Source organism: Colius striatus, chromosome 8 (assembly GCF_028858725.1).
Source record: "Colius striatus isolate bColStr4 chromosome 8, bColStr4.1.hap1, whole genome shotgun sequence".
In the NCBI taxonomy this organism is placed as follows: domain Eukaryota; kingdom Metazoa; phylum Chordata; class Aves; order Coliiformes; family Coliidae; genus Colius; species Colius striatus.
In genome coordinates, this window is record NC_084766.1 from 8,190,656 (window position 1) to 8,208,661 (window position 18,006).

The 18,006-nt window shown below is 37.0% G+C and overlaps 1 protein-coding gene across 4 annotated transcripts in view; it reads right to left on the minus strand.

The window, feature by feature from the left end:
- PARG (poly(ADP-ribose) glycohydrolase) overlaps positions 1 to 18,006 on the minus strand; it is a 63,477-nt gene that overhangs the window by 43,303 nt on the left and 2,168 nt on the right. For all 4 annotated transcript variants that reach the window (XM_062001556.1, XM_062001558.1, XM_062001557.1 and 1 more), the window contains exons 2-7: positions 16,935 to 17,001; positions 14,875 to 15,861; positions 12,212 to 12,395; positions 10,997 to 11,119; positions 9,667 to 9,750; positions 8,338 to 8,412 (exon numbers count right to left, since the gene is read on the minus strand). In XM_062001556.1, coding sequence (XP_061857540.1) covers positions 8,338 to 8,412; positions 9,667 to 9,750; positions 10,997 to 11,119; positions 12,212 to 12,395; positions 14,875 to 15,861; positions 16,935 to 17,001 — 1,520 coding nt within the window. The remainder of the gene's footprint in view (positions 1 to 8,337; positions 8,413 to 9,666; positions 9,751 to 10,996; positions 11,120 to 12,211; positions 12,396 to 14,874; positions 15,862 to 16,934; positions 17,002 to 18,006) is intronic.

Consider the following 18,006-nt stretch of genomic DNA (forward strand, 5'->3'; position numbering starts at 1 on the left):
TAGATTTCAACAAATCTATGGACTACTTTTTGCTTATCTGTCAGAATTATAGACTCAAAATAACCAATATCTGTAGAAAATCCAGCAATTTAGATTATATTGGCCAAACAAGACCCCAAGACTATCTCCAGGGTACATACTGTCACCTTTACAAACCTTCTCTTTAAAGAATACATGGCAATTAATAACAAAGTTGGCAAGGAAACAACATAAAACAAATCTAGCTTTTCAGATGAGAAAGAACAAAAAGAACATAGTTTCAATACACTCCACTTATGCCTTCACAGTCATCCTAACAATGGCAATGCCTCTGTACTGCTTTCCTACTTCCACGTAGCCTTTTTCAGGCTGTTTCTCTTGAAAGCTTTGACCATCAGACATTAAAAATAAAGTCTAAAAGCACAAAGCAGATAAGGAAAGCTACCACAACCAAAGGGAGGTTCTCTTAGTCATTTGGGAGAGCACAGCAGAATGATGATTTACACATAATCCAGCGGAGGCAAAGAAAGCTGTTTATCAGCCCCCTGGTCCCAAAGCAAATAAGAAAGAAAAACAGCAGCTTTAAAAACCAGAATTTAGATTTATCTTTTTTTTTTTTTTAAAGAAGAATTTTTTTCTTTAAACAAGAATGTCCTCAATACAGTTCTAAACTATGGAACAGATACATCCCTACAATATCTTAAAGTGCTACCTATTCACAAACACTTAGGACACAATATAGTTATAACCCTACATCTGGTACACGTAGATATCCCTTCCCTGATAACAGCCTGATGTCATAGTTAGGACAATGGTGCTTACAAAACAACACTTAAAAGATACTCAACTGATTTGTTGAGAAAAAAGTACAGAAAACTAAAAACAAGCCTGTAATTCAGCCCTCTACAATGTTCAGCTTCTAATGTTCTGAATGTATACAAGATGCATATTCCCCTCATCACAGAAAAGCTCATATTTTGTTCAATAGGGGACAAATTCCTTTCTGTTACCGTGAAAAAAGAAAACCCTTGATGGCACACTCAAAAGACCTTTTCAGTTTAGATTTTATAAAGGTAATCTGATGTAATTAAAATCATTTGAAAACATCTGGACTAAAACGAAATCCAGAACGAAGCAATGGTTAGGCTATTTTCAGCCTTGGGACATTTTGTTTCTTGCTTAAAAGCCTACATTTGTAGTGCTGACATCTCTGTACAATGCTCACTTCTGTTAGTACTGTCCAGACAATTATAAAAATGATTTATCAAAAACCCAGTCAACTGGAACAATTTGATACTTTAAAATTCCTTCTATTCCAATATCACTGATTACAGCAATCATTTTTTTTCAGGCAGGTCATTCAAAGAACAAAACATACTGGAGAGACTGACATGGCTCATAAGACCTGGTAGGAGACAAAAGTGAGGTAAAGTCTTATTAGAACACAGAAATCTCCCAACACATGCACATACTTAACAGTAGCAGGTGTTCTTCAGCAGTCTGGTCTTTTTCAAAAGATTGAAAATCCAGAGCTCAGCCATAATTAAACTAGACTACATACTACACTTGCATTGTCTTCAGATGTTGCATTTATAGTCTTTTTCTTAAGATGAAAAATTGAAATAAAGGTGAAAAATTGAACTATAATTTACAAAATTGTCCATTTCCCAAATTTCTTAAGGTTATTAAATTACAGTTATTAAAGTTAAGGCCATAGGTAATTAAAGGCTGTGTGGTTCTGTGGCTGACAGAAAGTTTGCAATTGAAGGAGAGTATTTTATTGACAAGCCAGTTCTTAATTTTACTCCAATGAGATCAGTGACCTTAAAACACAACCAATTCTTTCTAAAGAGGAAGCAGACACACTGCCAATATTTGCACATCTGATTTTTCTGCTCAGTTCCTGAACATTTAATATGCCTTCTCTTAGCCCAATTACTTGCATCTGACACATTTTCTGAAAGTATCAAGCTCAGGCCAAATGTGTTAGTGTACTCTGCAGCAACATACATTCAAATGAGAAACTAGAGTTTAGAAAAAAATACAGCAAGCACATTCTGTAGATTTGTTCACAGGTTCTACTAGGTTTACACCAGAATTCAGCAATTCAATCAACATACATTGTTAAAAGGGTCTTTTTTTCAGTGAAATGTAGCAGTTCCCTTCTATTCAGTTTAATTATTCCTAAGTGCAAAGCATTGACAAACAGAAACAAGCCTTATTGTAACATGCTTCACCACCCCTCAGTTTAAGAGAATTTTCCTACATTTAGGAACCTGTGCACAGATATACCTGCAGTAGAACAAAAGTCACTGTCTTACAAAGTGTGTGCATGTATCCATATGAATATTGTTAGGCCAAAACTTAAGTAGTAAGGATTTGTGCAAATGAAAAAGAATTTCTAGTACAGTAATTCACTTCAATTTTTCAGGAAAAGAGAACCAGATTTCTGGACGAGTAAGACATCTGTAATATTGACGTGTGATATTTATGGAAAGTAGAAAAAGATTTAGAAATTAATTTATTTACACATTTACCTTGCATACTAAATAATATTATTTTTATGTATTTGTAAACAATATTTATAGAAAAGTAGAAAAAGGAATTAAGTTTAAAAGTAGGCACTTGCATATAGAAGCTGGCAGTAAGGAGGCCTCACATTCTGACCGTTCCGACTTCTACAGGCATCTAGCATCCAGAAGTATGATCCTCATGCAAATGGCACTCCTAATGCTGTTTCAAAACTAATTACAGCTGTAATAGTAAGGCAAACTTTTTTTTTTTAGCTGATCTTCTATATCATGGAAAAGCATAACTAAAAGGTGAAGAAAGACAGCAATATAATCCTTCAGCTTGACAACTGACCTTCCTGCTATACAGCTTTTTATCAGATTTTAGCATAAACTGAGACTTGTGCCATTAAAAAAAAAACCCTTCCAACAGTCAGTTTTGAGGCTAAAACCAGTGAACTTATGCTTGATTGCTAAAGGAGAAAAAGCAGCACAGATAATGTAGCCTGGTTTATGCTTTCTCCTTCATGCTGAAAGTTCTTCTTTGCAATTCAGTATAGACAAGTTTTTCTGAAAAGCATGCATCATGTTTCTTTAAAGTTAGAAAAATCTGAACATAAAAGTTGTACAGCTTCTTTCAAAACAGAAAAGTTCCTGAGTGCTGAATTGATATTGAAATCATCAGCAAATATCCAGGATCCTGGTCATTACATAGACTGATTGGCTTAAAATAGATTTCCCAAAAGACAAAAAGACCACAGGACATCCATAACAGGCACTGCAGACACACATTTTCCTGCACTAAAAGCCAAACATAACAGTTGGAAACTGAGTATTATACAGTAGAGATTGAGAGTGTGTCTCTGTAAAGATACCAATAGTGTATCCTCCTTAAATCTTCCTACTTGTATCAAGTAGGCACAAGGGCTTAAATCTCTGCAGACAGCCTGGAAAAACAAATTTTAAAAGGCATAAGTGCCTTCAAATGGGGTTTTTTTTAAATGTCAATTACCTTTACTATTTTGTCCTCCTAAAAGAGGCTACTGTATAGATCCTCATGCCTTTCCATCAGCCACATCTCATACTGGTATTATCAGACCTGCATGACAAGGCCACTTCCATCTCCCAACTACAATCGGTGTTGTAAGTCATGAACAAAAGTTCATGAGAGCTCCTCATCAACAGTTGCCTAGCAAAGTCTATCAGCAAGAAAAGGAAGTAACTCAGCAGCATTTCCTCACAACACACTTTACTTGCAGTAATCAGTTTCAGAATTTTCCAGAATCCATCACAGTAACTGTGTACATGTCAATGAGATTTTACTACCAGCAAGTTTTCCAAATCCCTTCAAAACCTGATATAAAGCCAGAGTATCCTCTATATGCCCTGACAAGTAGTTCCACAGCCTTTTATTCAGTATCTAAAGAAGTTATTTCTTTTGTCTGGTTTTGAAACCCCTACCTGATAGAAACACTCATCTGGTGTCCCTTGACTGTCGTACTAGAAGCAAGAACAGTCCTTTCCTCCTCATCCTCTCTTACATTCATTTTGGACACCACTGTTACACCCAAACCTCATTTCGATCAATAGTGAAAGACTTAACAGTCGTAGCTTATTTATATATTACTCATATAAAAACTTCTACACACCTTTACACAATTCCTGACTCTTTTTATTGTGTTTTCTCCCTTTCAGACACAAACTTTCCACCAAGATGATGAAGTTCAAAGAGTCCAGGTAAACATAGGAATATTTATGGATACAGTGTGAATATCTGCAAGATGTACTGTGATCTCTTTTTCAGATGACTCACAGAAGCTCAGAGACGATCACTGCCTATGTCACACAAATTTACCTAAACAACCTTTGGACTATGCTTCCTAAGAGATCAAATCTAAGTCTAAGCTACATTGTATATGTATTCCAATACATGAGTATATCACCAAAGATCAAAGTTAGTTTTTTAAGGACATGCCTAAGCACTGGTTTTAATCCTTTTCAGCAATGCATAGGGCATAGACATTATTTCACACAGCAACTGTGTCACCGTGTCTGTTACACTTTTTAAGTAGGTTTATTCAGTATTGCTGCTATATCTCAAGTTGTAGATGGAACCTAACAACTCAGTCTGTTACAGCTCTACTCTAAGAGGTAAACAACAAGTTAGGAGGCTGCTCACCATCTCAAAAAACCTCAGATTTTAACGATGACAGAAGTTCTATATCATGCAGGCTCCTGAAGCTCCACACCATAAATCCTGCTGACAAGTTCTTGTATACTATGCAACTAAAACTGAATTTAAAAGAAGGATCACTTTTAAAGAAAGTTACAGACTACTTCTGCAATGTCATGTCATTTTCAGATTTAAACACTCCTCTGTTCCTGCAAGAGCAAGACAGATGTAAGCAATAAGAGGAAAAGTTCATGAAACAACATTAATAAGAATTATGCTTGAGCTCTAAGAGACTTAAACAATACAATAAAAACAAAGTATGTACAGAACAAGCAGGCCCCATCTTATGCGGCAGATCTTGTGATTTCTTAAATGATAATGCCCTACTTTTCCTTTTAAATAAAGTTGCTGTTGCTGGAGATAAGTCATAAGCCTTGAATGACTTCACTAGATGATTTCATGCACAAATGCAAAATAATTTGGTCTTGCCTGGAAGAAGAACAGCAAATCTACAAGAAATAAGAATAGAAGCTACTATAGTACCTAGCACTGTTGATCAAAAGCATGCAATAAATTCCCAATCTATCATCCTTCACATACATAAAGCTCACCTGCAACACATTGTGGGTCCCAAGATAACTCCATCCACAGCCATTTCCTCACATTTCCTTCTATGCTCATTACTTACCCTTTCCTGCCTGCCTTCTAGGTAAGTTCTGGAGAATCAGGTGACTTCCAGATGAGCAGGAATTTTTCTTACCAAGAAAAATGTCAGCACTAATAATTTTCATCCACTAAGTAATAACTTCAATAAATCCTAAGCCTGTTTGCCAATATTAACAAACAGGTGGCAAAACAAATCAATACAACAGTGTGGGAATTCCATGGAGGATAACAAAACTGTCATGTCTGAAGCAAACAAACTGCTTTACATACATTACTGATGGGTGCTATGAACTTGAACAAAAAAACCAAACAAATTTATTTCGTTGTACAAACCTGAATTTTCCTTCCACACACTAACTGGCATCCAAAACAACTGTTTAAAAGTAGCATGATGGCTCCCTCTTCTGACAATGCTTTGGCCGAACTGTACAACCAGTCAGCCTGTACATGTCAGGGTATGTTGTTCTGGAAGAAAATCCTGGCTCACATACATGGTATTTATTTCCCATTAGTTAAGAAAGCTGAAAGTGTTTTAATATTAAAGGAAAATAAACTTAAGTGCAAGAAACTGGTGATTCTTACAAAGAAATTTATTTGAATCTTTTGATTTTTAAATAAAGCATATTTTGACTGTGTTACTTGGAAGAAAACTACCTAAAACAGGAAACACAATGCAAGAGTGATATGAAAGCACTTAGCAAATGGATAGGTAAGGTGAGTTGTATCCAGAATCAGAAGATATAACAAATGGTACTTCAGTTTATCAACCACAGTCCTATTGAGGTAATAATCTGGATACAGCAGCCTTAAGAGATTCAGAAAAACAGACATTAGATGTGCAGATCTGGTTTCCTTCTAAATCAGACTAAAGGATTGTTGGTTGAGAATGTATTAGACGTCAACAGTCTCCAAGAATATAACTAGATATTTGAGGATCACAGACTCTCGTTTTATCTTTTTCTTTTACTATATATTTGTGACACTTTCTCCCTCTCTTGAGCTGCTATACGTCTCTTTGGTCTGAATACTCAAGCCAGCTTTCCTTTCAACCAACCTTCTTAACTTCTGTTGAGGAAACATCACTTGAAACAGTTCCCCTGTTCCCTCAAAACAATAACACAAGAAAATACACAAGCCAATGGTAGGCCCTTAATCATGAACTCCCAAATACAGTCATTTCAAAAGCTACACTTCACAATAGCTAGTATATTTAGGTCACTTTCACCTAGAATCTCAATTTCTCACTCAATAGCTGCTTACTTGAGCAGACTGAAAGCAGACACCTCGTTAATTTACAGAACTTGAAGAGTTCATATATCCCTTAATAAAGTATCTCTCTGCAAGATGGATCCCTTCCCCATGTTCTGTTCCCTAAATTCAATAAACAATGCCAGGATAAGATATTGCTCCTGTGGTCTACAAGGATCCTCTCCCTTATAGTGCTTCACTGTTTCCTATTTAATAGACTGCTGCATGCTTTTCACCATTGTCTGTCTAAAACGCATGTTTGAAATAGTTCTCCTGCCTTCATCTAGGAACCTCATCAATAAATCATCATTCTCAGGTGACAGAAATTGTCTTTTCACCCTCAGTGAAAGACTGATGCCCAATAGATAGTTTATTCCCTATCACTTCGCTCTTCTCTAGAGACAGCTGATATTACTCTCCCTGGCTGATGATCTCTGAAACTAATCATCCATAGTTTCTGAACTCCCAGATGCACAATATGAAAGCATCAGGACAAGCTCAGTTGCATTTGTAGCAATATGATGCAAATCTGGCATGTGCCTGAGTCAGATTTTTAAATAGTTTGCCAGTACTTGAAAACATTCTAATAATTTAAATATGTAAGAAAACAAGACTGAACAAGCCCAGTTAATTTCAGTTAGTACAAGAGTGAACAGGAGCAGTGTGACCCAATGTTCACTGCCTCTACTGTCCAAACACAACAGTCTGAAAAAGAGAGACCCCCACAGATGATAAGAGGGAGCACTACATTGGCAAGATGGGCAAACACAGTAGCTCTCATGGCCAGCAAATATGATACTGCTGTTTGATAGGTACTCTCTGCTGGTTTTTAGGCACCCTCTGGCACTAATAACAGTGTTGCATGAGAAACAAAGCTCATTCTGTAAACAGTAGTCACTATGTGCAAGAGAAATAGGCAGCAGAAAGAACAGTTCCTCTGATCACATGAATTAAGTAGACGTATACTTTAAACATACATAATTAACAAAATTAGCTTCAAATCTAATTTAGTTTGTACTGAACCTTAATACAGCTTACCAAGCCCCTCCCAATAAAACAAGCACACATGTTTTATAAGAACTTTTGAGTTGGTGGAAGAAAAATACAACCATCTCTACTGCATCTCATTTAGTCTCCCATACTGCTTTAATTAGCATAGTTTCTGAAAGCCAGCCAGGAGGTACATTAACTTGCATTTGCCACCTTCTACTCATTTTTATTTTCCATTCTTCTGCAGGAAATTAATATGAAGTCATAAAAACCACTCCAGTCTTTCAAAGGCTCTACAGTTTAAATTCATCATCTCAGCATATAGGAGAACTTTACTGATAGACCAAAGCAGCACAGTCTATACAAACACCACCGTAATACAACAATAAAGTTGTTTAAAATAGGAAAAGAGCAGCAATACTTTTTAAAACAAGAAACCACTACGCTGGAAATATGATAACCATACTTATTAATACATTGTATTAATAAATCTGGTTATCATAAAATAGAAGTAATTTCTCATCTTACCTTCAGTAACCTCAGTTGTTAGTTAAGCACTCAAATTACCTGCTTAATGTTTAAAATTAGTCCACTTTATAAAGTATAATGATCATTTCCACTGAAGTTACCAGCCAAATAACTGTCCATGTAAACAATGGCTGCAAAAATCTTTACTCTTGAGAAGGGAAAAAAAGCTGAAAGCATTGAAACAGAGACAGAGTAGTCACTTATATTTTACTTTTCTTCCTATTTTAAATCAACTTGGTTTACCTTCTCACAGAAGTCAGTAAGAGCAGTGAAGTCCCATTTCTTGGAATAAGCAACGTTGTATCTCAGTATAGCCTCCTAGGGGAAGAGCAGAACAAAACAAACTTAGAGACCATTATATACCAAGATTGTATGCAAGTCCCTTTTTGGAGGAATAGTACCATCTGGTGGCTAAAGCCTGGCACGGACCCTGCCAGACACCATAAAGCTGCTTATACAATTCAATTCCATGAACTCCAACCCTGCATTTTAGATTTAGCATTGGCTAAGCTCTAGTCTACAGGTTTCTCCCACTAGCACAAAACATGCTAAGTCATGCTTGGATCTGCCTATAACACATAAGAAACAGTCCTCACTGCATGTTTGCTTGCTTTAAAAATGCCAAATGTCCTCCAGCAGAAGTTTTACCACTTTACAAACTTAAAAGTATCAGATTCATTATAAAACCAAATAGTCACTTAACAACAACCACCTCCTCCTTTTAAAAATTCTCAAGAAAAAATACCAGGTAAATCAACATGATCAAGGGAAGTTTCATTAGCTGCTGGGAGAGCACTATTTATTCAAGTTTATCTGTAGCTTTCGCATCCTTCTCCTTCCCTGCCTTTCAGGTAAAATCTAAATTAAATTATTCTTCACAATTGTTTAGCACTGGAACAGGCTGCCCAGATGGGTTGCTGAGTCTCCTTTTCTGGGGACATTCAAAACACACCTATATGAGTTCCTATGTGACTTACTCTAGGTAGTCCTGCTCTGGCAAGGGTGTTGGACTAGATGATCTTCCAAGGTCCCTTCCAACCCTTAAGATTCTGTGATTCTGTAATTCTAAGCTGCTCCGAACCACAATACATTAGAAGCCAATAAAAACCCTGGGAGTTAAAGTGTTAGTTTCCAGAACTCACAGATTTTTGTCAGCAGCTTAAGTCACTGCAATTTTAGTGGAGTATACTGGTGTGAACAGTTGCTGTTTTCAACTCCCACCACTGCATCACCCTACCATCTGGTCACAGAAGAAGCTTCCACGGTACATTTACCACAAAGTAGTAGATACATTTAGTAGGTACATTTACCATTAGTAGATACTACTGGACAAACAGTTTTGAGTAGCCTTACAAAAAGCAATCCATTTTAACAACTTCTAAACTCCACGGTAACTAAAAGACTCATTAATTAAGACCCTTAATTCATTGAAGAATCTCTTAAATGGCAGATCTTTTTAAAAGCTACTTTTTCTAAGTGATTAACCAAATGAGACCAAGACAGAAATCAGTAACAGCACACAGAGAGCCTGAATATATCCATACAGACTTGGTTCCAAATTGACAAACTTACCTTCAAATCATGCGAGCAAGTAAATTTGTTAAGTAAGGCAGTTTGGATTAGTTCCCATCGACTCCCAGCAGTTCTATCTCCATTCTTTAAAACAAATGATCAAACCAAAGTCAGATTAAGTTATTCAAAACAGAAATATCTACTAATAACTGTCTTCCTTGTCACATGCTTTACTTGTAGTGTTCCTTAAAAATAAGTCACCTTTCTTGAGTAACTGTAAAGCACTTCTGCAGCTTCTAGAGCACTGCATTTCATTTGCTTAAGAGTCCCTTAATTGAAGCATTCACAAAATTCATGAGGTCTTTTTCACATATACAGCACTTTTTCTCAGGCTAGCTCAAGGACAAATAGTGTTCAGTACATTCCTTGTGAAAATAAAAGCAGATTTTGCAGATGAAATATGACCACAGCATCCACAACTCAAAAATACAAACTCAAACAACTTTATTAAAACATAATGTTAAGAACAAAAAAGGCACAGATTACAAAAGCGTATTGCTTCAGCTGACTCCTGTGCCACTCCAAATTAAAGACATCTTGGGATACTTTCCCTCAACAGAAAGTTTTATTGCCCATTTCAAGCAATAATGGCATTTCTTATGACACTACCACCAGGGCAGAGACTCATCTTGCTCAACTGGCAACAAAGATTCCATTCACTCTTCCTCTCTGAAACATCATTTACATTCACTTTATACTGTGTCTGTAAAACTGATAAATGAAGAGACTGAGAGTGTTTCCTAGAGGCTATCAATAGTATCAATAATCATTACACAGCCTTCACTATAGGACACACTTGCTCATTTTATTCACTACAGTCTGAAGTATTTCAGCGGGTATGTTTAAGTCTCAAGTAGTGACAAGAAATACCAGACCAACAAACCATGCAGGGCCAACTCTAATCTCTTTGTCATTGTTTCAAGAGAGCAGCAGAGATACACCTCAATCTATCAGCACTACTAGTCAGAATAGTATAATCAGAATGTGGTTACAAATTCATTCACAAATTGCTTCACTAAAAAATAATAGAACACATAAACACTTAAGTAAATAAATACGTAACATATATGGGAGTATAAGGTTATACATCATAAGCACAGAAACATACACACCATCAAATCAATGGTTGGCTAAAAATAATTACTAGGAGGTAAAAAAAGTCTACTGCTCTGCTTGAAGCATCATGATCCCAAATCCACCTTTTCAGACCAAGTATGTTCATCTGTTTGATTTTCTAATTTCATACATACAGTTTGCTAACTGCATAAACGTGGTAAACTCATCTATAGATAAACATACTTATTCGATCACACAGGCATAAATAGCTCACCTCATCTTCTACAGGGTATAAATTTTGCTCTGAGCAGGGCATTTTAACATGTTTGTTGTCCCACAAATCTTTGTAGTGAGTTGGAAAAGGTTTAGGCACCTCTCCTTCCCTCAGAAGATCTACCTGCAACACAGGAGGGGTAAAGAAGGCTCAGACTCTACTTCCAAGCTTTTAAGTAACTAAACAGTAAGGAAAAACAGAGTTAGAAAAAGCTCTCATCTACAGTCACCCTTTTTGAAAAGGGGAAGGCTATCAATTAACCACAAGATAGATACTCAGAAAAAAAAGTCCACCTGTTACTCTTACATGATACTTAGGTAATGCAAGCAATTATTTCATGTCAAATTATCAGCTAAATACTTCCTCATTTATGAATTTAAGTATTTACATAGCTTCATTCAAATATTTTCAAAATGTCATTTCAACTCTAATCATGGTCATGTGCAGAAACAACATTTTTACACCTAACACTGAAGAGGATGAGAAATTATTACACATATAGCAATATTTCAAGTTTAAACCACAGAAATACAAAAAAGTAAAACAACATGATGTTCTTAAAGACTTAATCTGCTCTAAGGCCTTCTGGCAGCACTGATTCTCTCAAAACTTCCATTTAAACTTAATGTGCTTTGCTTTTGATTGCAATTTATCCAAGGCTCTGCAGGTTTCTGGTCATGTGTTTTATTACAACAATAAATTTGACCGCACACTACTCCAAGAGACTGAAGGCAAATATATAAGATTTGATCTAAGATGCAGTGGTAAGGTTGGTAGAAACTCCTCTTCTGTCTTTGTATTGTTCACAGCTTGAATATTTTGAGCCTTTTGTATATCTTGAGCCCAAAACAAAGTCATATTAACATGAAAATAACACAAAAATATTGAAATTGATATTTTTATTCACAGAAGTATTTAAATTGACAGTTTATAACTCAGACAAGGAAGTATACACAACTATGCAAAAGAAAAATACAAGCCAGAGGCAGTAAAATCATAATTACACTTCTTCTGGATCTAAACATCCTAATTCTGTGTGTCAGAAAAGTCAGTTTTCAGGAGAAATCAGCTGCCCCAGTCTGCTTGCAAAGAAAGGCAAAAAAAAAAAAAGACTTCCATAACCTGCTAATACTATAAGACTAACATTTGGCATTTCATATTATTGAACAATGCAGTAAGAAATGTCATTTCAGGTAAAGTAGTTAATTACCATACCCTGACAGTTACTGTGTGAGTGGCTGAGGGTCGCAGATGAGCAAGACGGGCCCCACACATAGGCAACCTTCTCATGTCTTCAATTGGGGTCCCAAACCATTTCTTATTAGTTGGAAGAGGAGGTGGCACGTATTTAGGATTCTTTCTTCCTGCCCTCTGGGGTTTGAACTCATACTTTTCTTTTCTGTTGTTAAAACAAAATACATTGAAACATTTTATATCCCCTGAAAAACCTTGTAGGCATATACATGAACTTCTGCTCCAGGGTGATGTTTGTAACAGAGCCAGTTTATTTGCTAGTCTTTATTTGGGGAAAATTGCTGCCACCAACAACCTCCTCCTCCCCAACACAGGCAAGTAAAAGATGTCTACCAAAACATTCTTCCCTATAGGCTTACAAACGCCTCCAGAGCTGCAATACGCAAGCAAGGCAGGGTTCTGCTCTGCAGAGTCACACTCTTTCCCAATAGGACCTGTTTATCTAGGGTCACGAGACAGACTCAAAACCTGTATTTGCCAGGATACCCTCTACAGCCCCATCTCAACTGTTAGGAAAATAAAAGTGTGCATGTACAGATTCCTTCCTCAAACTAAAAAACAGACCACAAAAACCTAAACCCACACAAAAATTCTTCGCCACTCTTTCTCACTAGGGTTGTATTTGTCATGCCAAGCATAAAATACTTGCAATGGAAGTAGAAGTTCAAAGCTAATGTGAAAAACACTTGCAAAATTCAAACCTATGCAAGTGCAGATGAACAAATCCCTTCAATGATCAAAGGTGTTTGCATGAACCTGAGATATTTTGGGGAAGAGAAGTCTGAACCTGCTATATACTTGATGTAACATACCAGATGTATCTCACGCAAGAGAAAGTTCTCAGAGTAAAATGCAAAACGAGTTGAAAGCCTAGACTTTGAGGTACTATTCAGACCTCTAAATCCCCCTTAGCAAACTTACTCCACCCTTGGATAAAGATGTTGCCCAACCTGTTCCCTACGTCTCAGGTCTCAGCATATACCAGTACATTCAAGACACAGACACTGCCTCCAGCCCGGCCCAGCACATGCAGACCACATGGGCACAACACTGGGAACCAGCCACTGTGCTCACTGAAAACCAAAGGGTAATTCTAGCATAGTATTACTGATGACTGAAGCCTGTTAAATATACTACTGCTTCTTTCTCCACAATATTCAACTCACTCTATCAGCTGCTGTGGACTTGGTCTAGCAAAAACCAGGAGGAAAGCTTTAATATTAATTTCTTCAACTGCCCTTCAAGTTCCTTAGGCAATACCACTATTTTGCCAGGCACTGAGGTTTATAACCTTCACATAATCTCATTTAGGTCCCCAAATTGAAAGAAAATAATCTGCACATCCTCATCCTCTACCTTAGTAATTACTCTCTAGAGCACTGCTAGGATTCCAATCTATATACACAGTACAACTTTTGTCAGTGAGTTTCCCTTCTCAAATGTACATTTATTGTAACATATCATGCTCTAGCACTGACAAACACAAGCCCCAAACTCTGCTGGTTTGCTACAACAGCAATTCATTTAAATTAGTAAAAAGAATACTCCCTAAACCCATCATTTTAAACTTTATGAATCCCTTTTCCATACTTTTTTTTAGTAGTAAATTATTCAGCCATTCATTTTTCCCCTCCAAGAACTATCTTTGTTTTCCAAATTCACTCTCAGTCTACTCATCTCCTAAGAGTTCTCAGACACAAGCTCCTGTCACTAGTCAGCCACCCTCCATCACTCACTTCATTTCCTTCAAGAAGTACAGCTTGTCTTGCTCCTCAAATCCAGAAAGGACCTCCCACTAAAGATGTGCAAAACTACTTTTTTATCCTATTTCAAGGACTCGAGTCTACCAAGATAACCGCTTATTTTCAGCACAGAGTCCTCTTGTTTCTGCTTACTCCTTGGCTGTTTACTCACTTTCTCAGCTCCCACTGGCATCTAAGCTCTTCAGAGCAGAGATTATCCCTTTATCCTTACACAACACCTAGCATGCAGAGTCCTGGGACATGCTCAAGACTTATTTTCATTGCTGTAGTGAGTAATCATCAGTCCTCCTTTTTCCCAAATTATGAATAAAGCCCCCAAAAAACCACCAAACCTGAAAAAACACTCCCACATCCCTACAATTCCTTTCAAAAGAGATTTTTTTTCATACTTACTTCAATGAAAGGCTCAGTAGCACTGATGCTTCAACAAAATAGATTCAGTATTTTGACAGATGAAACAAAAACCCCAATAAAACAAGGGAACATCAGTTTGTTCAAGTATTCTGAGTGCTAGAGCTACATTCCATAAAGCACTCCTATATCATCATTCATTTGCAAGCATTACAAATCCCATGGTCCAAAATAACTTCTTTGATAATCAACTTCCTACAACAGCTTTAATTCCCATTTTCAACAGATTTCCAATGATTTTAAAGTTGCACTAGACAAACATATCCTTTAAAAATACAACAAGCTGTCCCATTAAAAATAAGTTACTTGAAGCTTAAATCAAAGTTATCTTTGTGCCTTAGCATACATTTTGCAAAACTCTTTATAAAATCCAGTCTCCAAAGCACTATCACCAAAGAGGAAACTCTCAAATGTGAAAAAACAGATGAAGAGGGAGAGAGCACACCCTACCTTTTCTCTTCAACTTTAGGTATTCTCATGAAGTGAGAGGTGATTTTGGAGTCTCTTTTCACTCCCTGTTTTGCACCTTTGCACTCTGATGACGGAGCAGGAGTGATCCCAGATGACTTTGTATGCAGACCGTCCTCTTTAACAGAATTATCTATTTCCTCAAAGCTTTCACATCCCTTATCAGAAAAACATGACTTTCTTGACTCCAGTTCAGCATCTCCATATTGAGTGCTGAAAGATTTGTTTATGGGTTTTGACACGTTCATTTCCTCCCGCTCATCAAGAAACGGACTCGTTTCTTCATCAGCCTCTGACCCGTGACAGCTGTTTTTGGAGGTATCTACATCCATCGGTGACTCTGGTTCACTTTCTTTCTCAAAAGCAGGTGAATCCCCTGAACTGCTCTGATATCTGCTCAGTTTCCCAGCACCTCCAACATCAGATATACAAGCATCACAACCAGCATCTGAAAGTGGACTTTCTGGAACTACATCCCCTTCTCCTTGTTCACCTGTTAAACAGACAGAACTGCAAGTCTTCAACTTTTGTGAATTGCACGAAGCCACTTGCCCATCTGTCTCAATGTCTTTTGAAGAAAGCTTTGCATTTCCCATTTTTCCATCAGACTGGCCTGATGATAATTTCTTCCGAGTCCATTTACCACTGCTTTCCTCAGAGCCTCTCTGAGCCTGCTTGCCGGTTTTGTGCATCTGATCAATGTTGGCATTTTTAAAGAGGTCTCCAGACTGCATCCCCTTTGCAGGCTGTGTCTCCAAGACGGAACTTTTGTCCTCAGCCTCTAAGTTACACATGCTGCCCGTCTGAAGTAAATTTACATGGTTCGCACCAACCTCCACAGATATTTTTGAGTAATTTTGCTGACAAACATTCTCTATTTTTTTCACATCATGCTCACAAATGTTCTCCTTCTTAATGGAAGTCATCTTGGGATCTACTTCAGTATTGTTATTAATTTTGCCGTGTAAGCTGTGGAACAGAAATAAGGAAATTTAATGTCTAATCTCCAAATGAAGTTTCTGAGGTTTGGGGATTTTTTTTTTAAAAGGAATTATTATAAATATACAACAGAAGCCACAGAATTTTAGCCATTATACTCTCTAACTGATTATCGCCAGGATCATCAAGTTTTACAGCACTGGGGAATGTAGCTCACTAACAGCCTGTTTCCATTTACAGGCTCCAACACAGTTGCTTACCTTACTAGTGATTCATTATCCCTATTCAAATTTAAACACTATTAAGCTATTATTTAGTTATTTTCTCCAGATAAAAAAAGTTAAGTCACGAAAGAATCCATCATAACTCCCATTTTCATCAACTAAATACTGTGAGCAAGGAAACCAGTTGTTTCATAGTCATTTTCTCAGAGTAACAAATACATCTTTCAGAAGAGCAGAAGACAATAGTGTCTAAAAAACATCCTATTACTTCCTTACTTTTGTAAGCAGCCTGTGACTCTTAAAAAAAAACTGAAAGCACATTTGAGCACCAGTAAATGCTGGTGCAAACTAAATCAAGTCACATGTGCTTCACATGTAATCACAGACCAATGAGATAAACCAAAACACACTTTTGCCTATAAATTAACAACAGACCTATGAGTTGAACGTTGGGCTATCACCCAAAATCTATGCTAAACAAAAATAAAATGAGAGCTATTGACTAAGGACATAGTTTCATATCACAGCTAACTCAACCTAGTGGTTGGTTGCCACTAGAAGCAGTAGTCATGCCTCCCCTGGCTACAAGTTCCCCTCTTTTTCTCTGCAGGAACAGTGTGAACAGCAAGGTGCTTCAGGAAGCCAAGTCAGAAAAAAAGTTGAGGTTCAGAGATCAAAGGGGAAAGGTAGGGAGTAGTTAGCTTTTTGCAAGGAAAGTTGTCAGTTACACTCAAGAGGATGTACTCAAGTTAAAGAAGGAGCAGGAATTGAGCTGCCTTCTTTCAAGCAGGGAGTTGTACTGGCAGGCTGCACTTTTGGAGTTCCCCACAGGCCCATTCAAAGAACACAACTTTTGAATAGGTATGCTGTGCATTTTACCTTTTGGACTCAGTTGTCTTGGGTCCTTTATTCTCCAACCAAGAGGTAATTGTCCGTTGTTTGCAAACTGAAAAACCACAATTCACTACATTATTACAGGAAACAAGACAAAACTGCAATGTGATTGCATACAAGTGTGAGAACTTGTACTGGAGAAAGATAAAAACACCTTAATTAAGTGCACACTATTATCTCTACTATAGCAAGCATCCAGACACTAAGACTGTTAGAACTATAGGTGATGCAATATTTAGTTTCTATCTATCAACAGATGCAGTTTCTGTATTATAAGTGCCAGGCTTGCTGAATGGTGGGGTTTTAACTACTTTTTTTTAATACAGGTAAAACACACATATGGATTTCTAGAATAAAATAAAAACCACAGCCAGCAACTTGAACTTCCCAACTCTCATTACCACCTTTAATTACCATCACAGCGAGCCCTGAAAGCCTTCTGCAGAATTTTGGAACAAAGAGGAAACACATCGCAACATAAACAAGAAACTAACTAATAGGTATCTTAGAAAACCCACCTGAGAACCTTGTTTATAGTAATGTGAAACATAATATATATAAAGATTGTTCACAATAGAAGTGGCGAGTGCTGAGAAAAAACACTTTTTCTTAACTGAAAAGTTGTCAACTAGCTTTAGTTCCCTTTCCCTTTGCCATTTACCAACCTGCCACTACTGATGCTGCAAGATGTTTACTCACTGCTTTCAATTAGTAAACTATAATTTGTAGTTCCTCTATTGCAACAGTAGTTTTGCAGAACTTTAAAGCCAGTAGAGCCGATTTGGCTATCCTGATTAATAGCCACTCAAGTGTTTTGCTGCAAACAAAGTTGCTGTAACTTGTAGCACAAGTAGCTTAGGCCATGGGTAACTTAAAAAACATTGTTTCCCAAATGCTTTCCCTAACACTGAAAGTCTTGAACACTTTTCCACAGCTGGTTATCAAATATTCTCCTCAAAAGTACAGAATTTCTAGAATGAATGAGTAATCTCCAGAAAATACTCCAAACATTTTAATTTCTTCTGAAACAGCACAACCAACAGTACAAAACTACTTC